Source organism: Pagrus pagrus (genome assembly GCF_965226575.1).
Source record: "Pagrus pagrus genome assembly, chromosome: 16".
In the NCBI taxonomy this organism is placed as follows: Eukaryota; Metazoa; Chordata; class Actinopteri; order Spariformes; family Sparidae; genus Pagrus; species Pagrus pagrus.
The window spans coordinates 28912439-28931106 of NC_140200.1; the positions used below are offsets into that span (position 1 = coordinate 28912439).

Consider the following 18668-nt stretch of genomic DNA (forward strand, 5'->3'; position numbering starts at 1 on the left):
CCAGTCAGAGGAGAGATGTGCAGTTTGGATGGTTGCACTGTCTGCTTCAAGCCTGCCTTCTGCTCAAGAGACAGAAGCCCTCTGTTGCTCATTTGCCTCTCTGCCTGTCGTTCTTTCTCTCTCTCTCTCTCTCTCTCTCCCACTCTCACTCTTTTCCTTCAGTTTCCAGCCTTCCCATCTGTATGTGATTTAGGCACAGGCTCAGGGGAGAGGCAAGTCCGCTAGGGGAGTGGAATCAGAGCAGGGAGGGAGGGAGAGAAAGGGAGGAAGTCCACACGAGTTTGTTTTACAGCACTCAGCCTGGGCTGGGACTAGGTGCAGTGCCGCATCTGGAGGTTGAAGTAGTGGAACAGGGAAGCCAACAGGAGCAGCAGAGCAAGAGGAGTTGCCCAGATAGTTTCCTACAGCCAGGAGACATTGACGGAGACACTGACGGAAACACTGATCAGTGCTCCACTTGGCAAACACACAAATATGGCTGCTAAATCTTTGTCCTGCCTCTGCCTTCTCTGCATCCTCCCAGGGATTGTCTACCCAGCTTCTGCCGCCAGGCTTGGGGAACAGCAACAGTTGGTGCTGAAAGTAAGTATGATTTGCTTTAATCTCTTTATGGCTGGTAAACAGCAAGCCCTAGCAAAGCTATGTTTACTTTATGACTTTTTCGGAGGCTGATTATCATGTATGGAAATGTTAAGGTGAAGGATTAGGCAGGTTTGTGAATGTTTTGGGAGGGATTACTTCTGGCTGTCTGGAGAGCCATTTTAGGACGTCTTATCAATGGTGATATGTTGTGGTTTCTTTCTTGTGACAAATGTACTTATTGGAAGTCGCTTTGGACATAAGCATCTACTAAATGCTCTTAATGTAAATGTTCTGTGTGACTGTCTGGACTACACAATGGTCCTGCTTTGCATTCACACATGTGTGTTTGTGTCATGAGAGGCACCCCAAGGCTAAAGCTCACATGGGCTCTGAGTTACAGTCTACACCACTGTCATGCCCCTCCTGCCCCTCCCTGACAGTTCCCTAATGGAAACCAGGTGCCAAATGTTGAACAACACTCCAGAGAAAGTGAGAGAGAAGGAGAGAGCACAATAAACAGTAGGGCATTAGAAGCCATCCAAGACCACTGGCAAATGTTCCCTTGTTTTACTTTACCTCCAAAAGATCTAGGCTCAGAGGCCAAATTTTCAACTGTGCACCAAGATTTCAGCAAAAATTGTAATTATAGTTCTGTTATTTCAATTAATCTGTTTAGATCTACTAAAACTACAGTTTTAGTATTTTCAGTATAAACACCCATTTTTAATGCTACTTAAGGTTGCATTTCATTTTATTTCAATTCTGTTATGCTGCCTCCCAATATGGTAATTTAATAGTTACTAGTAAATCTGTCTTTTACACATGATTAAAATTGAGAACTCACACAAAAGGATTCACAGGAAACAAAGCATGCATGTACTAGATGTTATGGTGCTTGCATGCATTTCGTGTGATGCAGACAGCAACATTTTGGTATCAGTATCACTGTGTCCTTTTTTTTGCCTCTCAGCTCACTGTTGGTTAGTCTGCACTGTAAACAGATAGCCCAACTGCTTGTCTTCAGTTGCATATCTGACAGAGTACAGCTTTTCAAGGCAAATTTGTTGTGTCAATGCAACTGTCATTTTGAAGAAATTCAAAATGAATTCATTTGCATTATGCAATACAATGTAAGTTTTCACAAGAAGTAAATCGTTTTCTCTTTTTTTTTTCACCATAGTGGCAATACAACTTATTGCTACCATCAGTAGCCAAAGGTGAAGTATTCACATAGTGAAGAATGTAACTCTTATAAACCTCAGTGAGGTCACTGAGAGCCCCATTTCTGAGTCATCTATTGTCCACCCCAGTATTTTAAAAAAATCTGTATTATGTAATATGTAGATATAGGATGATTCCGCACTTCAAGATTTTTGTTATTGTTAAATGAAGTGTGTCCTCAATGTAGCAAGGCAGAAAGTAAGGGTGTAAGGTAACAGTGCTGCATGGGCGTGTAGGGTCTCATTCATGCAGGAGACTTGAGTTCACATTGTGTCAAAGAACTGCACTTGACATTTGGTTTTTCATTAACCTACCTGTGATCTTTACATAGACTTCACCCCATAGGCGAATTAGTCCCTAACCTTATTCATTTTTTGAACGCTGGCATTGGACGTGGAAAAAAATCCATTGAATGTAATGTGGTATTTTGCAGTCGACCAATATTGATATTATTTTCTAGCAATATCAGTCTGAGTGAAACCATTCTTAATGCTGAACTTTACAGCACCATCTTGTTCTCCAGATTGTGTGATTTTGTAACACTTGTTTGCAACGAATCTACCCAAAATTGTGTCCTGATTTCTTGCTTCTTAATAAAATGTATTGGTTGACAATCTTTTTGTACAGTTTTGATGTCATGTTAGTCATCAGTACATGTGCTAGCTGCCTGTAGCTTTAAATACGTAGAACACGATGTCAGGTCATAGTTAAACTACAACTTTACCCTTTTACAGAAATGTTCCATAACAATTTGGCTGTCATTATTTGCCGGCTACTTTGGATGATTTTGGAGTTGATTTTTGTCCAATTTCCCATTAGGACTGTACTGGAAAGCCATCATTTTTGGCAACAGAGATCTAAGTAGCTATGCTTTGGTTAGAGCTTATTCATATGAAGAAACATCCTGGGAAAATGGGCTATAGGTCAAACATGTCATAGAGAATGTGGAGGTTTTTCCAATCCCCAAAACTGGCAATGCTAAATTAGTGCAATTTAAACATCACTACATCATTTATTTTTTGTTGTACATTTCTAAGTCTGAGTTATTTGAGTAGGGGGTCCCTAGAGAAGAGGCCTCGCCTCTGCAGCCAGACAGTCTGTCTTATAGTTATTGACTTACGATGAGATTCTCATGACCCAGGGTCTGTAGTGTCCTGAGGATGTTTGGAGGAGTTAGCATGAGTAAATCCAGTGTCTGAAGCCCTCTTCAAGGGCAGTATACACAGCAGCCAGCTCCAGTTGGGAGGCAAAGCGGAAATGAGATCCAACCTTCAAGCTTTAACATTTAATCCACTTAAATCTCCCATTCTGGGAAAACTGTCAGCGAGTAGATGCACTGTACATGAAAACACACACAAGTACACAAGCGAAGGAACAATCACATTTAAAAGTTATCTTTATAAAACTACATTCCAGAGATTTAACTCTCTGTCATAGAGCTTTCCCACCCTGCATGGAGAGAGCATGGCCACAATTTTGGCACTACAGGATTAGAGTGTGTTGACTTTAGACAGCACGCATCTAAAGAGCCAAGTCCTGTTTTTTTGCTTAATACTAGCTCCATTTGTTTGGCTCTGTATCGCAGAAAGCGATTTTAGTTTTCAGTCTCCACACAGGAAATACACTGATAAATACTAACCAGCCCAAGCGGAGCATTAGAAGAGGTTGCTTCACAAGAAAACACAGAGAGAAGCTATGTATCGTGTTGAATGTCATCTTTGTTCTCCACTGTATTGGGCACAGTGTGAGAGCTGCAGAAAAAAATCACATTACTCAGTATGCTCATAGATAGCAGAAAGCTGCAAATATCAGTTGTTTTAATTTACATAAAAGTTTCTGATTAAGTCACCATCATTTCTAAAAAATAGAAAATTGTATTGAATAAATAATTAAAGAAGAAATGCACAGGGGTTCTTTTTCTTTTGCAGTGTAGAGTTTCCACAGTTATTCCAGTTGTTCCACTGTTACCTGGGGATAGCGACCAAGGCAAACAATGCCTCTTCCTGTTTTGCTTCCTTAGTGCTGTAATTTGACCTTCATTTTTCCAGCCCATCGGCAGACTGAAAAGCATAGTAAAAGCGATTTTTATAGGGAATTGACCAAATGCAGATGGTGTTATTATTCCACAGCCATTACATTGTGCAATTAGCATTCACTTCAGAATGATAAGTGATGATAAGTTTATAAGTTTAAAGATTTGTCAAAATACACTTATTTGCTGTGTTTCTGAGAGTAAGATGAGAAGATTGATATCACCCCTAAGTCCGTGGAAGTTAGAGTAAGTCTAGTTTAACAACTAAGGAGGAAATGGGTAGCCTAGCTATGTCCATAATGAAAGTAGACTATGACTACCAACAACTCTAAAATTGTTTATTGGGTATTTGGTTTTTACCCATTGGTTCTCAAAGTGAGGTAACCGGCAGGGTAAACTAATAATAGGCGGTGTTTACTAGAGGTTAACAATATTTATATAAACATTAAAACTATGTCTAGCCTACATTTTTGACAGGGAGAAAACTTAAAACTATTGTGATTCAAGCAAGCATGTTTGTCAAAACCAAAATATAATGTAGCCAAGGTAAACTTTGTGTTTTTTGGGGGGAAAAGTCTGGTAATTTGACATGCATTTTCATTTCACAAAGCTAACTCATGTAAAGGCAAGCATGCATGTCATGTTTTGGACATTGTTATATATAAACAAGCAACCTGACTCACTTTTGTACTTAGATTCTACATGGTTTCAACATATCAACACCTTATAAAGTTTGTATGGCTTATGTGGTCCAAAATAGTTGCCTATTTACACACCCAGAAGGTAAGTAGCAGCATTAGCATTGATTATGTGTTGTGTTTGCAGATACTAAACCAATGCTATTCAATATTCCCTCTCCTTTATGCTCCGTTTCCATCTCTCCAACTTTGTCGTTCCACTGTTTGGTGCTGGGCAGCAAGTGCAGAGTGGATTTATCCGCTTCTTTCAGCAATGTACTGTAGCTGAAATATATTGGGTCGATGGAGAAACTGCAATTTATCAAAAAGTTGTTTCAACGCCCCTTAAACCATAAGGAGTTGTTTTTACATTTAATTTTAAGCTCTGGTTAAATAAATTAGATACCTCTTGTTTAAATGAATTTCCACTCCATACAACTTTCCAACTCCATACAGATTATTTACTAACTTCAGACAACGTTCTGACTCAAGTCTATTTCCCAAAATGTTTAAGAGTCATCCAAACATGGGCTGAAAAAAGGTTATTCCACAAGCTATGGGGTTGTAAACTTGAGATACATTCCTTTAACTTTAGAGGAGTCTAAAGAGTCCATGTCCTACCTCAAGACCATATGCTACAGTTCCCTCTAACCCTCAACCCTACAGTTCCCTGTAACCCTCAACCCCGTGCCCTGTGCTCCCCTGTGTATACATACTGCAGCTGTTTGACCCATCACAAACTGTCACACAGCTAATGGGCCTGAACCATGGCTTTACAAATGGTAACTAGCTCAGAAGTGGTTTCCCATAAATTTGTGGTTTAATAATCCTAATGGCTTGGACCATTTGGAGCCAAAACTCTTCTCATTTATCTGTGAGGACCAAACCCATTTGCATGATTAGCTGTATTTTCAGGATTTGTTTACATGACGGTTTAATACAGTGACTGTTTATATGGTCGTGATGGATGGATCTGGTATGAGTGTATGTGCTCTGGTGGTCAGGGAAGCCACAAGAAAAGGGCTTGTGGGACGAATGCTGCTGTTCACAGGATGTTTCACATTAGACAGCTATAGCAGCATGTCTTTGTCTCACAGCCCATCTGTGAATAAATCAAAGGAAAATGTGAGTCATACTTTAAGTAAGCATACAGTGCTGGGAGTCTATGGAATGTTCCATCTTCTGCCTGTTCTGGATGAACAGCATCAGTGTTGTTCAGTTGACTGGGTGGAACAAGGAGGTCAAACTATGGAGTTCTTACAGACTGCTGCAAACAAAGCGCTATTGTCTGCCTCATTGAATGGTGCTGCTTCAAATGTTCAAAGATGTTCAAGGGCTGTTTGCGTGTGTTTGTGTGTGTGTGTGTGGGGGGGGGGGGGGATAAAGTTGGTGCAGTTTAAAGAATGAATTATAAAATTAAATTATATTACCTTTCAGATATAGACAGATAGCTTCACATCACATAGTACACTTTTTATGCACTTACAGCACGATAGCTATGTGTACAATGGCGAAAAAAAGATTACAAAAATAAGTATGTGTTTGGCCTTGACTAAGGTATGTCATTCAGGCTAAGATTTGTGATTCCTAGTGAGTAAAGCAGATTACTTGATTACCAAGAAGATATGAGTTGGACTGATTTTGAACTGCCTGTAAATTTTAGACTGAACATATAAAGTACATTTTCGACTAAACGGATGGTAGGTCAACAAGGTGAATGAGTTTTGGTCATTTTGTCAACAAGGGGGATGGCATCCCGCCTTGCATCTCCTGAAATCACATACTGTGTATAGCCATGATAACATATTCACCTTGATAATGACCATAATTTCCTCTGGAAAAGTTAATGTTGTAGGTCTGTAAGCCTACTGAGACACTGTATGTCACTTTGAACAATAAACATGAAATTAACTTGATTTTTGTCCAGTTTCTAAAAAAGTTGATTCAGTTCTGTGCTGTTAGTAACTAGCTTGGGCCCTATTTAGATGGCATATAGCATATGGTCTAAAGCGCAGCGCGCTAGTGCGTTAAGGGCGTGCCCAAGTCCATTTTGCTACTTAAACGGTGGATAATCTGGATTCAAAGTTTGGCGCAGGTGCAAAGAGGTGGTATTTAGACTCTGAATTAGTCATGGGTGTGTTTTGGGTGGGACATAAATCAAACCAATCTGAGTGTTGTCTCCCATTCCCTTTAAGAGCCAGGTGCACCAGTGCATATAAACCAGTGGCACTCTTTGCAAAGAAACATGTATCTGCAACAAGATGAGACAAACTTATAGGATATTGTTAGCCTGCAGATGAGAGTAAACCCAAGTTATGGGAATTCCCGGTATTTACTTTCTCAGTCACTGAATGATTTACTGTATGGTTTATAGCCAAAAGATCTAGCTTTTATTGCAGTATTTTTGCTGGCTGCCGATCGGACCTAATGGTGATGATTAGTCAGTGGGTCAGTGTCCCCTCCATTTGAGCACACAGTATAATTAGTATCAAAAGTAAGTTTAGTTAGTCAACCGTTAAAAAGTACTAGCCATGTGCGGATATTGATTGCCAGGTCAACACCTTGGGCTCTTTGTTGTGTTCCTCAGGCCGTTCCTGAGCAGTTTTTGTGGTGTGTCAGGGAACATTGTCATGCTGGGGGGGCCACTGTCATCAGGGAATGCCGTTGCCATTAGGGGGTGTACTTAGTCCACAACAGTGTTTAGATGGGTCATGTGTCTGAAGTGGCATCCAGGACCCAAGGGTTCCCATCAGAGCATTGCATTGTGACAAAATGATCAATGTAAATCACATCACATGTAATGTTGTGGCTGATCAGTGTTTATTTCTTTATCCACTGCAGGTGTGTATGATGGGATTTTTCCGGAGTGAGCAAAACTTGTGCTTACCGTGTAACTGCAAAGGCCATGCAGATTACTGCGATGACGTCACTGGTGTTTGTAAAGTAAGTTTTCTCAAATTAATTGTCATTTAGTATGTATTAGATCAAGCAAGACAATTTAATTTCTTGTACTGTTACAGAGATTTTTCAATTTTATCAAATAAGCCACTCACTTGTAATATACCTCCTTCCAGAACTGCAGGGACCACAGTGCAGGTGATTTCTGTGAAATGTGTGAAGATGGCTATATGCTGGCTCCCAGCCTAGACAGACACCACACCTGCCGACCCTGTGCCTGCCCCCTCTCTGTCCCCACCAATAAGTAAGCCAGTCCATTCTTGTTTCTGCAGCCACAAGACTGTGTTGGCAAGCAGTGGGTAATGTCTGAAATACTTTCCCCTGTGTGTCTGGCCAGCTTTGCAGTGCACTGTGACAGAGGAGGTGCCATTCTGCGGTGCAAGTGTCAAGAGGGCTACGCTGGACATTTCTGTGAGAGGTTAGTGCTGAGACGGCTTTGAACAACCAATCAAGAAGGTAAATAAGTCAATGTAAGCTATGATCCTCTCTGGACACATTCAATACAAAGTAAAGACTGAGGTTGGACTGTATCTTCCATTGGTGATTAAACTTTTTTTTTCCAAAGTTTTATAGAACTAATACAATAACAGGTGAATTGTAACAAGCAGGAGACATGGTTCCGTTTAAAATTTACTAGTTTATTAACAAATAGCAAAAAGGTTGATAAGGGCACTTAGAAACACCATTCACAGACAGAATTAATAGGGCCTCATCAGAGCTGAGACTTACTGGAAAAGGTGTGTCGATGAAGAATGAGAGGGATCCCAGAGAAGAGTCACATGCAGTCACTTACTTTACAACTTGCAGATTGATCAATATATAGAAAACGTGTATAGTAAGACACTTTGTGGCGGTGACCTTTAATTCATGTGACCAAATTGTAGGCTGTTTCTAGCCTAACATTAGTTTTTTACTTCACAAAATTGGTGTTCATCTGTTCGTATTATCTTGCTGAACAAATCATGTAAGTATCATAAACTTGTGTTTGCCACAGAGCTTATTTCAGCAGATTTTCCAAAATCCAATTAAAAATATGTCATTCCTACCCCTATTACAGTAAGTGGGGTGTGATGCTATGCTCAATAAGCTCTCTTAGCTTTTTTTTTTTTTTAAACATATATTTATTGGCAGAGCGGTCGTCTATTGATCGGAAGGTCACTGGTTTGAATCCCGGCTCCCCCCAGTTACATGTCGAAGTATCCTTGAGCAAGATACTGAACCCCAAATTGCTCCTGATGAGCAGTTGGCGCCTTGCATGGCAGCCTCCGCCATCAGTGTATGAATGTGTGTGTGAATGGGTGAATGTGGCATGTATTGTAAAGCGCTTTGAGCTGTCTGAGAGGACTGGAAAAGCGCTATAGAAATGCAGACCATTTACCATATATATATATATAGTATATACATTTTCTTTCCTATTACCTCACTCTCCAAATGCCTCTTCAATATCACCATTCTTTATCAGTTCCATAAACAACTTCCAAATGTTATAAAATTCAGAAGCCCTCTTTCTAACAATATAGGTCAGTTTCTCAAGAGCCACACTTGATGTTAAGTTATTTAACCAGTCGTCAAGAGAGGGGCAACCAACATTCTTCCAACATAATGTAATAGAACGTTTGGCCTGGACTAAACAAAGGTCAACCATTTTTCTTTCCTTACAAGATAAAGAACAGTCATCGGGATAAACGCCTAAAATACATAACTTAGGACATAAAGGTACAGGGGAAGATGTGATCTGAGAAATATATGTTAACACTGAGCTCCAAAATTTTTGAATCTCTTCACACTTCCACAAACAGTGATATAGTGGACCCTGGTGACTGTTACACTTATAACATAGGTCAAGTATATTAGGATCGAATTTATTTATTGTACAGGGGAGATATACGTTTGCATTATCCAGTTAAATTGTATCAATTTCAATCAGGTGTTGATGGTTTGAGTGTGTGTCTTTAAACATATTTTACTCCACTCATTGAGTGAAATGTCTTCTTGTAAGTCTCGTATCCACTCCTGTCTCTTACTTTCGGTGTTATCCTTATGGTGTCCAACCAACATGTTATAAAACTGGGAGACCAGTCTTTTGCCGAAACAATTTTTTGTAACATATGTTTCTAAGATGGAGATAGAAGTTGTTGAACTGAATTCTTTAAGTGTGCCAGAATAAAGCTTCTAAGTTGTAGATATTTGAAGAAGTGTTTCTGTGTTACATCAAACTTTGCCTTAAACTCATTGAATGTCATTAGATTGTAATCCTCATATACATCCTGTAGTTTTACTATGCCCTTGTTCAACCATGCTTTAAAACCCATGTCGTTTCTTCGGTGAAGTGATCATTACCGCAGATTGGGGAGAAACAGGACAACCCTGGGGAGTCACCCAAAATGTTTTGTTCTACATACCAGACAACAATAGTGCTTTTTACAAGAAGATTAGCAGTACTTTTCCTTAATTTCTTAAAAATGCTGAGTATAGATAGCTATTCAGTTACAAACCCTTTGAGGACAGTTTTTCAATTTCTAACCAGGGCAAGAGAACATCCTTAGAAAACCAAAACATTGGGCCGCCCAGTAACACCATTCTAAATTTGGCAACTGTAACCCTCCCCTATCATAAGGTAAATATGAGAGAGAGAGTCTGAGTCTTGGCTTCCTATTGTTCCAAATGAAATTAGATAGAAGCTTTCTGGCCTTAAGGGAAAAATGAAGGAGGAGGAGCTAGTGGAATTGATTGAAAAACATTGAAATTTAGGTAGTATAGTCATCTCTATTATGTTTATTCTTTCCAATATAGATTGAGGCAATGTTCTGGTCTGAGATCTGGTGATCTCTTCAGTCCATTTTGAACCCATGCTAGTAGAATTGTCGGAACTAAGATTACTTATCTTTGAGGTTATTCTGATACCCAAGTATTTAAATCCTTCTGTGACATTCACAAATAGGTGAGATATTACTGGTTTCTTCCTCTTGTTTTCATTTAGAAACATAATATATGATTTTCTTTGTTCACTTTGAAACCAGAGATGCTACCAAATGTATTTATCAACTCTAAGAGGGATGATATTGATTCTGCAAGATGTGATAAAAACACAATAGTAACATCAGCGTACAGTGCTATATTGTGTTCCATGTCCCCGATCTTAATACCATCGATTGAGGGGTGTGATCTAATCGCTAATGCCAATGATTCCATGGCTATTACAAAAAGTAGAGGTGAAATTGGTGACCCTTGTCTTGTGCCTCAAAATAGTGTAAAAGGCTGAGAGGTGAGGTTATTAGTAGATACCACTGCAGAAGAATCAACAAGTATAATTTCAACCCATCTACGAAAATAATCACCAGATCCAAAACGTTTAAGCACCTTGAGGAGATAGGGTCACTCGACTTGGTCGAATGCCTTTTCTGCGTCGAGTGATAAGGTTGCGGTGTCAGGGGACTCTTCGTAAGCATGGATTATATTGAGAACTCTCCTCACGTTGTGGAATCCCTGGCAATTTTCTGGTCCCTGTGTATAATGGCTGCTAGGACCCTCTGTAGTCTCATAGCTAGAACTTTAGCTATAAACTTTGCATCAGAATTCAAGAGTGATATGGGTCTATAAGAACCCCGTTTGGTTGGCACTTTAGCTGGTTTTAGAATAAGAGTGATCAGAGCACTTCATAATGAAGCAGGGAGGCAACTCGTTTTAAAGGATTCCAAATAAACCTCTAACACTGGGCTATTAATTTCTCTTTAAATAATTTATAAATATCTATCAGAAGCCCGTCTGGACCTGATGCCTTACCTCCTTTCATGCTTGTAATAGCGTTAGAAATATCATCCAAATCTAATTGCTTCTGCAATTAAATTTTTATATCCTCAGGAATACAGGGAATGTCCAGTCCATCAAGGAAACGGTTTTGGTTTACCAGGTCTAGTGGGCAGTCAGAGTTATAAATGGTTTTATAGTATGAAACAAAAGTGTTATTAATTTCTGTAGGATCTGTAGATAATTCTCCTTGTTCATTCCTCCTTTCGTTGTATTAATGGCTCTGTCAGACTCAAGCTTCTTTATTTGCCAGGCTAGCAATTTACCAGGCTTTTCACCCTGGACATAAAACGTTTGTTTCAGTCTTAATAGACTGTCCTCAGTCTTAAGCATGGAGAGCTCCTAATATTTTGCTTCAAGGGTAAGTAGTTCTTGTTTTGTTTGCGTCTAATTATCTATGATAGCCACTCTCTCTAATCCTCTAATTTTGGAGTCTAATTCATTCATTCTCTGTTTGAATTTATTAGATTTAGAGCTGGTGAAGCTTATCATTTGTCCTCTAATATATGCTTTAAAGGCCTACCACCTAATGGCTGCAGTTGTTTGATTTGTATTTATTGAGAAGTAGACATCAATGTGCTCACCTACACATTTCATAAAGTCAGAATCTTGTAACCATTTAGGGTGTAAGCGCCAATTAGCCGAGTATCTATTCAATTGTACATCATTGTAAAATAGTGAGGTTGGGGCATGATCTGACAAAACAATGCTATCATATATACAGTTAGTTATACTAGGTAGCAGAGAGGATGAGATTAAACTAATAATCTATTCAGGAGTGGGTTTAAAATGATGCTGTATATTCCCTTTTGCTGGGGTTTTGAGTTCTCCATGGGTCACATAAATTCAGGTCTTTTATATATTGTTGCATTTTCTTTCTAGTTTGAGGATGGGGGGTATCCATCCCTGACGAGCGATCAAGCTTTGGGTCTAAAGTACAATTAAAGTTACCCGCCAATATTATTTTACCAGGGAGGGTGGCCGACAGCAAAAACAAATTCTCAAAAAATGATGGGTTGTCATTATTAGGGCCATACACGTTAACCAAATTGATATTTTCTCTTAAGAGAGTTCCTTGAACCATCAGAAATCTACCAGCTTTATCATAAATAGGGTTGTTAACTTGGAAAGGCACCGAATTGTGAATTAACACCATAATACCTCTAGAGTGGGAAGGGAAACAGGACGCCAGCTCTTTGCCTGGCCATCTCCTTCGTATTTTCACCAAGTCCTCTCTGAGTAAATGAGTCTCCTGGATAAAAACTATCTATGATAATAATCTATGATTTAAACTGCTTAAGCCTTGTAATAATCTGCTTTAGCTTAGCCAATTGTACCATCCCCCTTACATTCCAAGAAGTGAATTTAAAATTCTTATTTGAAGTCATCTAAATTTAATAATACGTCAGAATGTCCAGCATAGTATCAGTTAGTTGTGGGTAAACCTGTTGATTTTCCCTGTGTCATATTGGGAGTGCACCAGTAAAAACCAACACATTGTGAGGAGTACAGAAAGACAAACAAAACATAAAATCTGCCATTAACGAATCCCCTTAGCTGTCAACCTGAACAAGACAGCCCCACGTTCCCTCCCACCCTCCCCTTGACCTCAGGGTGCAGTTAACAGTGTTGCCAACTGTCGCTATATTTAGCGAGTTTTCAGACCCCTCTAGCGACTCTTTTTCAAAAAAGCGACTAGCGACAGATCTAGCGACTTTTTCTGGTGTATTTGGAGACTTGTAGAGACTCTGACGTGAAAGCACGTATCGTTCAATGAGCAGCGGGTGCTGCCGTGGGACCATCCCAAAACACTCACAGGTGGCCCAGTCCTCACGCAACAGTCCCTCCCAGCTGCAATCAGAGCAGGAGAGGTTCACCCCTCGCGTCCAGACTGCGAGTCCCGCATGCGCGAAGCCGCCGCTAGCTGATCCCACCCTGGGTTACAGTCAGGGCTGGATGTAAATGTAAAATGTTCTTTGTCCAAAATAAATCACTGTACTAAAATAAGTTCATTTGTAGTTCTAAACATATTAAGGGTGTTTTTTATTTCTCCCACAACGTTATTCCTCTCTCCTACAGTGTCCATTACAATTAAATGCACATGGCAAGTTATGCAAATTAGGTGATGACGTCATTTAGAGACTTTTAGCGACTTTTAGGACAGCCAATAGCGACATTCCTTACTGAGGAGTTGACAACACTGGCAAGTTCACATACTGATCCAGTGTAAACAAGGGCACAGTTAGACCAAACCAAGCAGTCCTTAAAGTAATAACTAAATAATAAATAAATAATAAGTAGTAATAAGGGAAAAAAACAAAAAAACAGACCAAAACAAAACTAATAGGATATTTGTGTCCCCTGGCAAAAGTACATATTCTATACGAACAAGCATTTATGAAATGTTCAACATAGTCCTTCTGGCAGCCTAATTCTCTTCCCGAAAAGCCGACAGTATAGTGAATATCCACTTCTCCAATAACCAGATGTAAGCCCCTTTCTATTTACAAGGCTGTCTCCTTTCTTTTTAACTAAATTAAAATACCACTACTGTTACAGAAGGATAATCAATGATTCAGCAGTTCGCTTTAATTAATCTGTGTGTCGTTTGTGTTCTGTAAACCTTGGATAAACTTTTCAGCATCTGCTGGGGTTTCAAAGTCATGTGTTTGTCCGTCAGACGACACTCGAAGCTTGGCTGGGTAAATATATATCCCATCAAAACACCTCCTTCGCCGGTGGAGCTCCGTCAATAGATCCGGGAAGAACATGATCTCTTGACCACCACACATTACTTTGCCTTTGGCCCTGGCTGCTCGCATCACTCAGACTTTATCTTGAAAGTTTAAAAACTTCACGATGAGGACTCTTGGGCTGGATTGCACCAACAAGGTTTAACTTTAAAATCAGATTAAATCATGGTTTAAGTTTAAATTCTGTTGCACCAAACTTCATACCTAGTTTAAAATTAAAACAGATTAAATTTAAACCACTCTTTAAACCTCAGTTTAATTTTTACTTTAAACCAAGTTTAAATTTAATTCTGTTGCACCAGAACTTTAAACTCCAATTTAAACTGTGATCGAGAATTAATTTTAAACTGACAGTTGGGAAGGTTTAACTTTAACAATGGCTGCATTTTTGAGGTGGATAGAGCAAAATAATGAAGTTCCTCGAAGAAAACTGAGAGACAGGCTCAATCCTCTTGAATTTTACGATGAAGAGGAATTTTTGGTGAGATACCGGTTTACCAAGGAAACAGTTTTGGAGCTGAACAGGAAGACTGGACCAACTGTCAAACATGGCAGTGACAGAAATGCAGCTGTACCACCGATGCTACAACTCCTGGTTGCCCTGAGGTTCTACGCTACTGGCTGTTTCCAGAGGGTGGATGGAGACCTGTTCGGTCTACACAACTCAACTGTTTGCCGTATTGTCAGCAGAGTGTCTCGGGCCATTTCATCTCTGAAGAACCAGTACATCCGATTCTCTCCAACAGTGGAAACAGCTGCTGGTTTCTACAGGCAAGCTGGATTTCCAGGGGTGCTGGGTGCTATTGATTGCACACATATCCCGATACAGAATCCTGGTGGTGTGAATGGAGAGCTTTTCCGCAACCGTAAGGGATACTGCTCCATCAATGTTCAAGTGGTGTGTGATCAAAAATCTGAAATAACCAACATTGTAGCACATTGGCCAGGATCAACTCATGACAGCAGGATCTTTGACAACAGTCAGCTTTGTGCCATCCTCGAGAACCAAGCTTATGAGGGCCATCTCGTTGGGGATAATGGTTATCCATGCCGCTCATACCTGATGACTCCACTTCTGAACCCTCAAACACCAGCAGAGAGAAGGTACAACTCCCGTCACATTGCAGCCAGAGGAGTGATAGAACGACTCTTTGGAGCATGGAAAAGAAGGTTTCCCTGCATTAAAGATGGACTGCGCACAAAGCTGGACACCACCTTGACCGTCATTGTCGCAGTTGCAGTTCTCTACAACTTTGGAAAGAGGCGTGGAGATGAGCTACACTTTGAAGCAGATGAGGACCTACATGAGGACATAGAGGACAGAGAGGATGACCAGGAGCACAATGCCAATCCAAGTGGGAATGCTGTGAGGCAAACTCTAATACAGAACCACTTTTCAGAATAATTATATAAATACATGTTTTTGTAAATAATTGCTGACATTGTGGTGAAAAGTCAATTTCCACATAATTGAATTACTGCCAACTATGTCTGGTTGAATACTGCTTTAAGCAATATCAATAAACTAATAGTAGCTTGACCTGTCAATAAGTGTCTTTTTCAAACTGTGAAGCACAGAGAAGATGCACATTGAAGAAAAGTAAAAATAGAAATTTTATTTGTAAATATTTCAGTGCAGATAGCTATACATTTTTTTTATTACCATTCATTTTACAATAGGGGTAGGCTACATGTTAAATCAGTGAAAAATATTCTCATTTTATGATAAAAAAGTGGCATCAAGGGTGAAACTGTCGGTAAGCATCTTCTTTTTTTTCAGCAGCAACACTTCCTTCTGCAGCTTTAATACTTCTTTCTGTAGTATGGCATTTTCGATTTCCATTTCAATCTTCTCTTTCTCTAAAACCAAAATTTCCTGGTGTGTCACGTAGGGTCGCTTGTTTCTCCTGCAGCTGTTCAAATCAGATGAGGAGGATGATGACAATACAAAAGAGGAAGCTGCACCGTCTTGCAGATGCTCCTCTTGCTGCACTGGCCGCAGTGTTAAAATGAACTCTATCAAAACAAAAACCAAAATATATGGCGAAAAAACAAATTAATTGGATAGGACAAATAATAACTGATTATTGACTGAGGTCAGTAAAGCGTGACTGGATTTCTTACCATCTTCCCCGGGTGAGTCTGAAGTGAGCTGGTCCAAGATGCCGTCGTCGTCATACGGATTTTGCAATGGCTCCATCTGCTGCGGGATGAGGGAATTGATTTTCTCCACCAGTGAATCATATTTCTTTGGCGGAGGACCTCCTCCTGTGATGAACATCTCTCGTCTCACAGTCGCCGCATCTTTTTTGGCTTTCGTTTTTAAGTTTTTCCAGCAAGCTTTAAGCTGCGCAACGTCTCTTTTCTCCTTCCCTCCGGTCGATCCGTTAAAACTGTCAGCCAGTTGCTGCCAAGCAGTATCTTTCTTTTTCACCGTGCTGTTGTCCGTTTTCTTGTCTTCTATAATTTCCCCATATTGATCCATTAATTCAGTCAGCAAGTTTTTCTCGAAGGAAGAAAAGTTTGAACTCCTCTGCCGAGCCATAGTAACGTTGCCGATCTGACGTTAGGCTAACGTTTTTGCTGGCTAGCAACAATGTAACGTTTAATCTGAAAAGCCCCCGTTGAAACAGTCTCGCTCTTTTTTTATATAAATCCGGGTTCCTGACAGCACGCTTCCGATGTAGCCTATATATTTAATTGCATATTTAATTATTAATTTTAATTTCGATATCCACAATTATCCCTATTGATTTAAATCAGTTTAAACTAAGTTTAAATTCAGATAAATTGAGTTTTATTAAACTGAGATTAATTTTAAATGGTGCAACAGAGCTCTGCTTAATTTTAAACCTGGATTAACTCATTTTAAACCTAGTTTTACTAATCTCTGATTAGAGCTAATCTCAGATTAAATTAAACCTTGTTGGTGCAATCCAGCCTTGGTGTGGTGGATCAATTATGCTGTGTCCGGCCGGGCAGCCTGTAGGCTCTTTCGATGAAAAGTGGTGTCAGGTAGCCACTTCTCCAGGAAAAGCAACCACATCATTCCCTTCCATTTTCTCTGGCACGTTAAGTAGTCGTAGGTTAGATCGGCGAGAGCGGTTTTTCAAGCTCATCAAGTTTGTTCATGAGGCGAGTCACTTGTTTAACCAGCGCATCACACTTGCCTTTCTCCGAGTTAACTGTGTCCTCCACGTTGCTATTGCGCACCTCTGCTTCATCAATGCATGCCGAGAAGTCCCTCTTAACGTCTTGAATTGCTTTCAAGACCACATCCATCTTCGTGGCATTTCTGATCCCGTCGAGTTTCTGAATAACATCCATGTTATGGACCATTCCAGTATCCACATCCTCTGTTTGAAGCATGGGGCTAGCATCACCTGTTGAGTTAGCTAGGCTGTTAGCATCTGAGACGTCGTCCTCGTCAGTTGGGAAGAGTTTGCTTTAAGCTTGTTTTGTACTTTCTTCGTAGGCATATTGTCGCTGGCATACTGTAATAAGTCGCCACCAACGTTTAGTATCGCTGTTCGTGAGGTTGAAGGATAATTTACAGGATTCTACATCAGATATTGCCAGAAGCTCACAAAAAGACGTGTGTCTAGTCCAGCGCCATAACCCTCTCTTCGCTTTTTTAGTCTAACAAATACATACAAAAAATATCAACTCTGTTAAATGCAACATCAAATAAACACAGGTACAATAGCCGCCATGATTGTTCCCATGACGGAAAAAGCTACCTTGTGCAACAGTTATTCCTTACTGCTGTGGCTGTCTGCTTTGAGCTACTGATTTAGCTGCTGAACAACAGTCTGTCACTGCAGCTGTCACCCACTCTTTCTTTGGCAGTAGGGGTTTGATGTGCACTACTGTTATCTAGCTGCTAAACAACAGGCTCAGGGCCTGTGTACTGTGAGCGCAGCGCATTGCTGTCATTGCTTATCATATCCAACTAGTTACCTCATGTCTCAGTTTTAAGAAAACACCTAACATTATCATAGTGAACATGAACCACGGACAAGGCTATTGTTAGTACTTGCCACTTTCAAGCTAGCATGTTAGTACTTGGAAATTTTGGCTGCACTTTCTGTTCAATTCTTCGACTACCTTGCTAATGGCTTTTGCAATATATACACCTTGCCTCCAGTCATGCCCAGTGAAGATGCAGGCAGAGTAGGCAGGCAGGTAGACAGAAAAGCACCTATCCAATATTTCCACACAAGACAAATTAAACAACCAGGCTTATTAGATGCCTGTGACAGCCACAAATACTGGATTTTTTTCTCTTGTTTTTTTTTGTCAGAGCATTTGATTAATTGATAACTGTTGGGATGATAAGTGATTTTCAACAAATGTAACAAAATTGCTTCTAGAATAACTTACCAACCCTGCTTTAAAACTGGAGCCAGCCCTCAAAATCTACAAATATAACAGTTAGACATATTTACATACACAGTCATGTACACACATACATACAAGCCCATAACTCAACACATATCCGTACCATTAAAAACAACTGCAAGAATTTTCTTTGAGCAATTCAGCCTTTAAAGCAACACTAGGTAGTTTGGACTCATTACTACCCCCAGCTGGTTAAGAAGCGCAATTATCTGTTACTAGTGTCGTAAATACTGTCAC

At 39.9% G+C, this 18668-nt stretch overlaps 1 protein-coding gene across 1 annotated transcript in view; it reads left to right on the forward strand.

Moving 5' to 3' along the window:
* Window positions 1-274: 274 nt before the first annotated feature.
* The window catches only part of lama4 (laminin, alpha 4), a 71237-nt gene continuing 52843 nt past the window's right edge, over window positions 275-18668 (forward strand). Inside the window, exons 1-4 of the mRNA XM_084377116.1 lie at window positions 275-582; window positions 7354-7455; window positions 7587-7714; window positions 7808-7888. Of these exons, the coding sequence (XP_084233242.1) occupies window positions 475-582; window positions 7354-7455; window positions 7587-7714; window positions 7808-7888 (419 nt within the window). The 5' untranslated portion in view covers window positions 275-474. The remainder of the gene's footprint in view (window positions 583-7353; window positions 7456-7586; window positions 7715-7807; window positions 7889-18668) is intronic.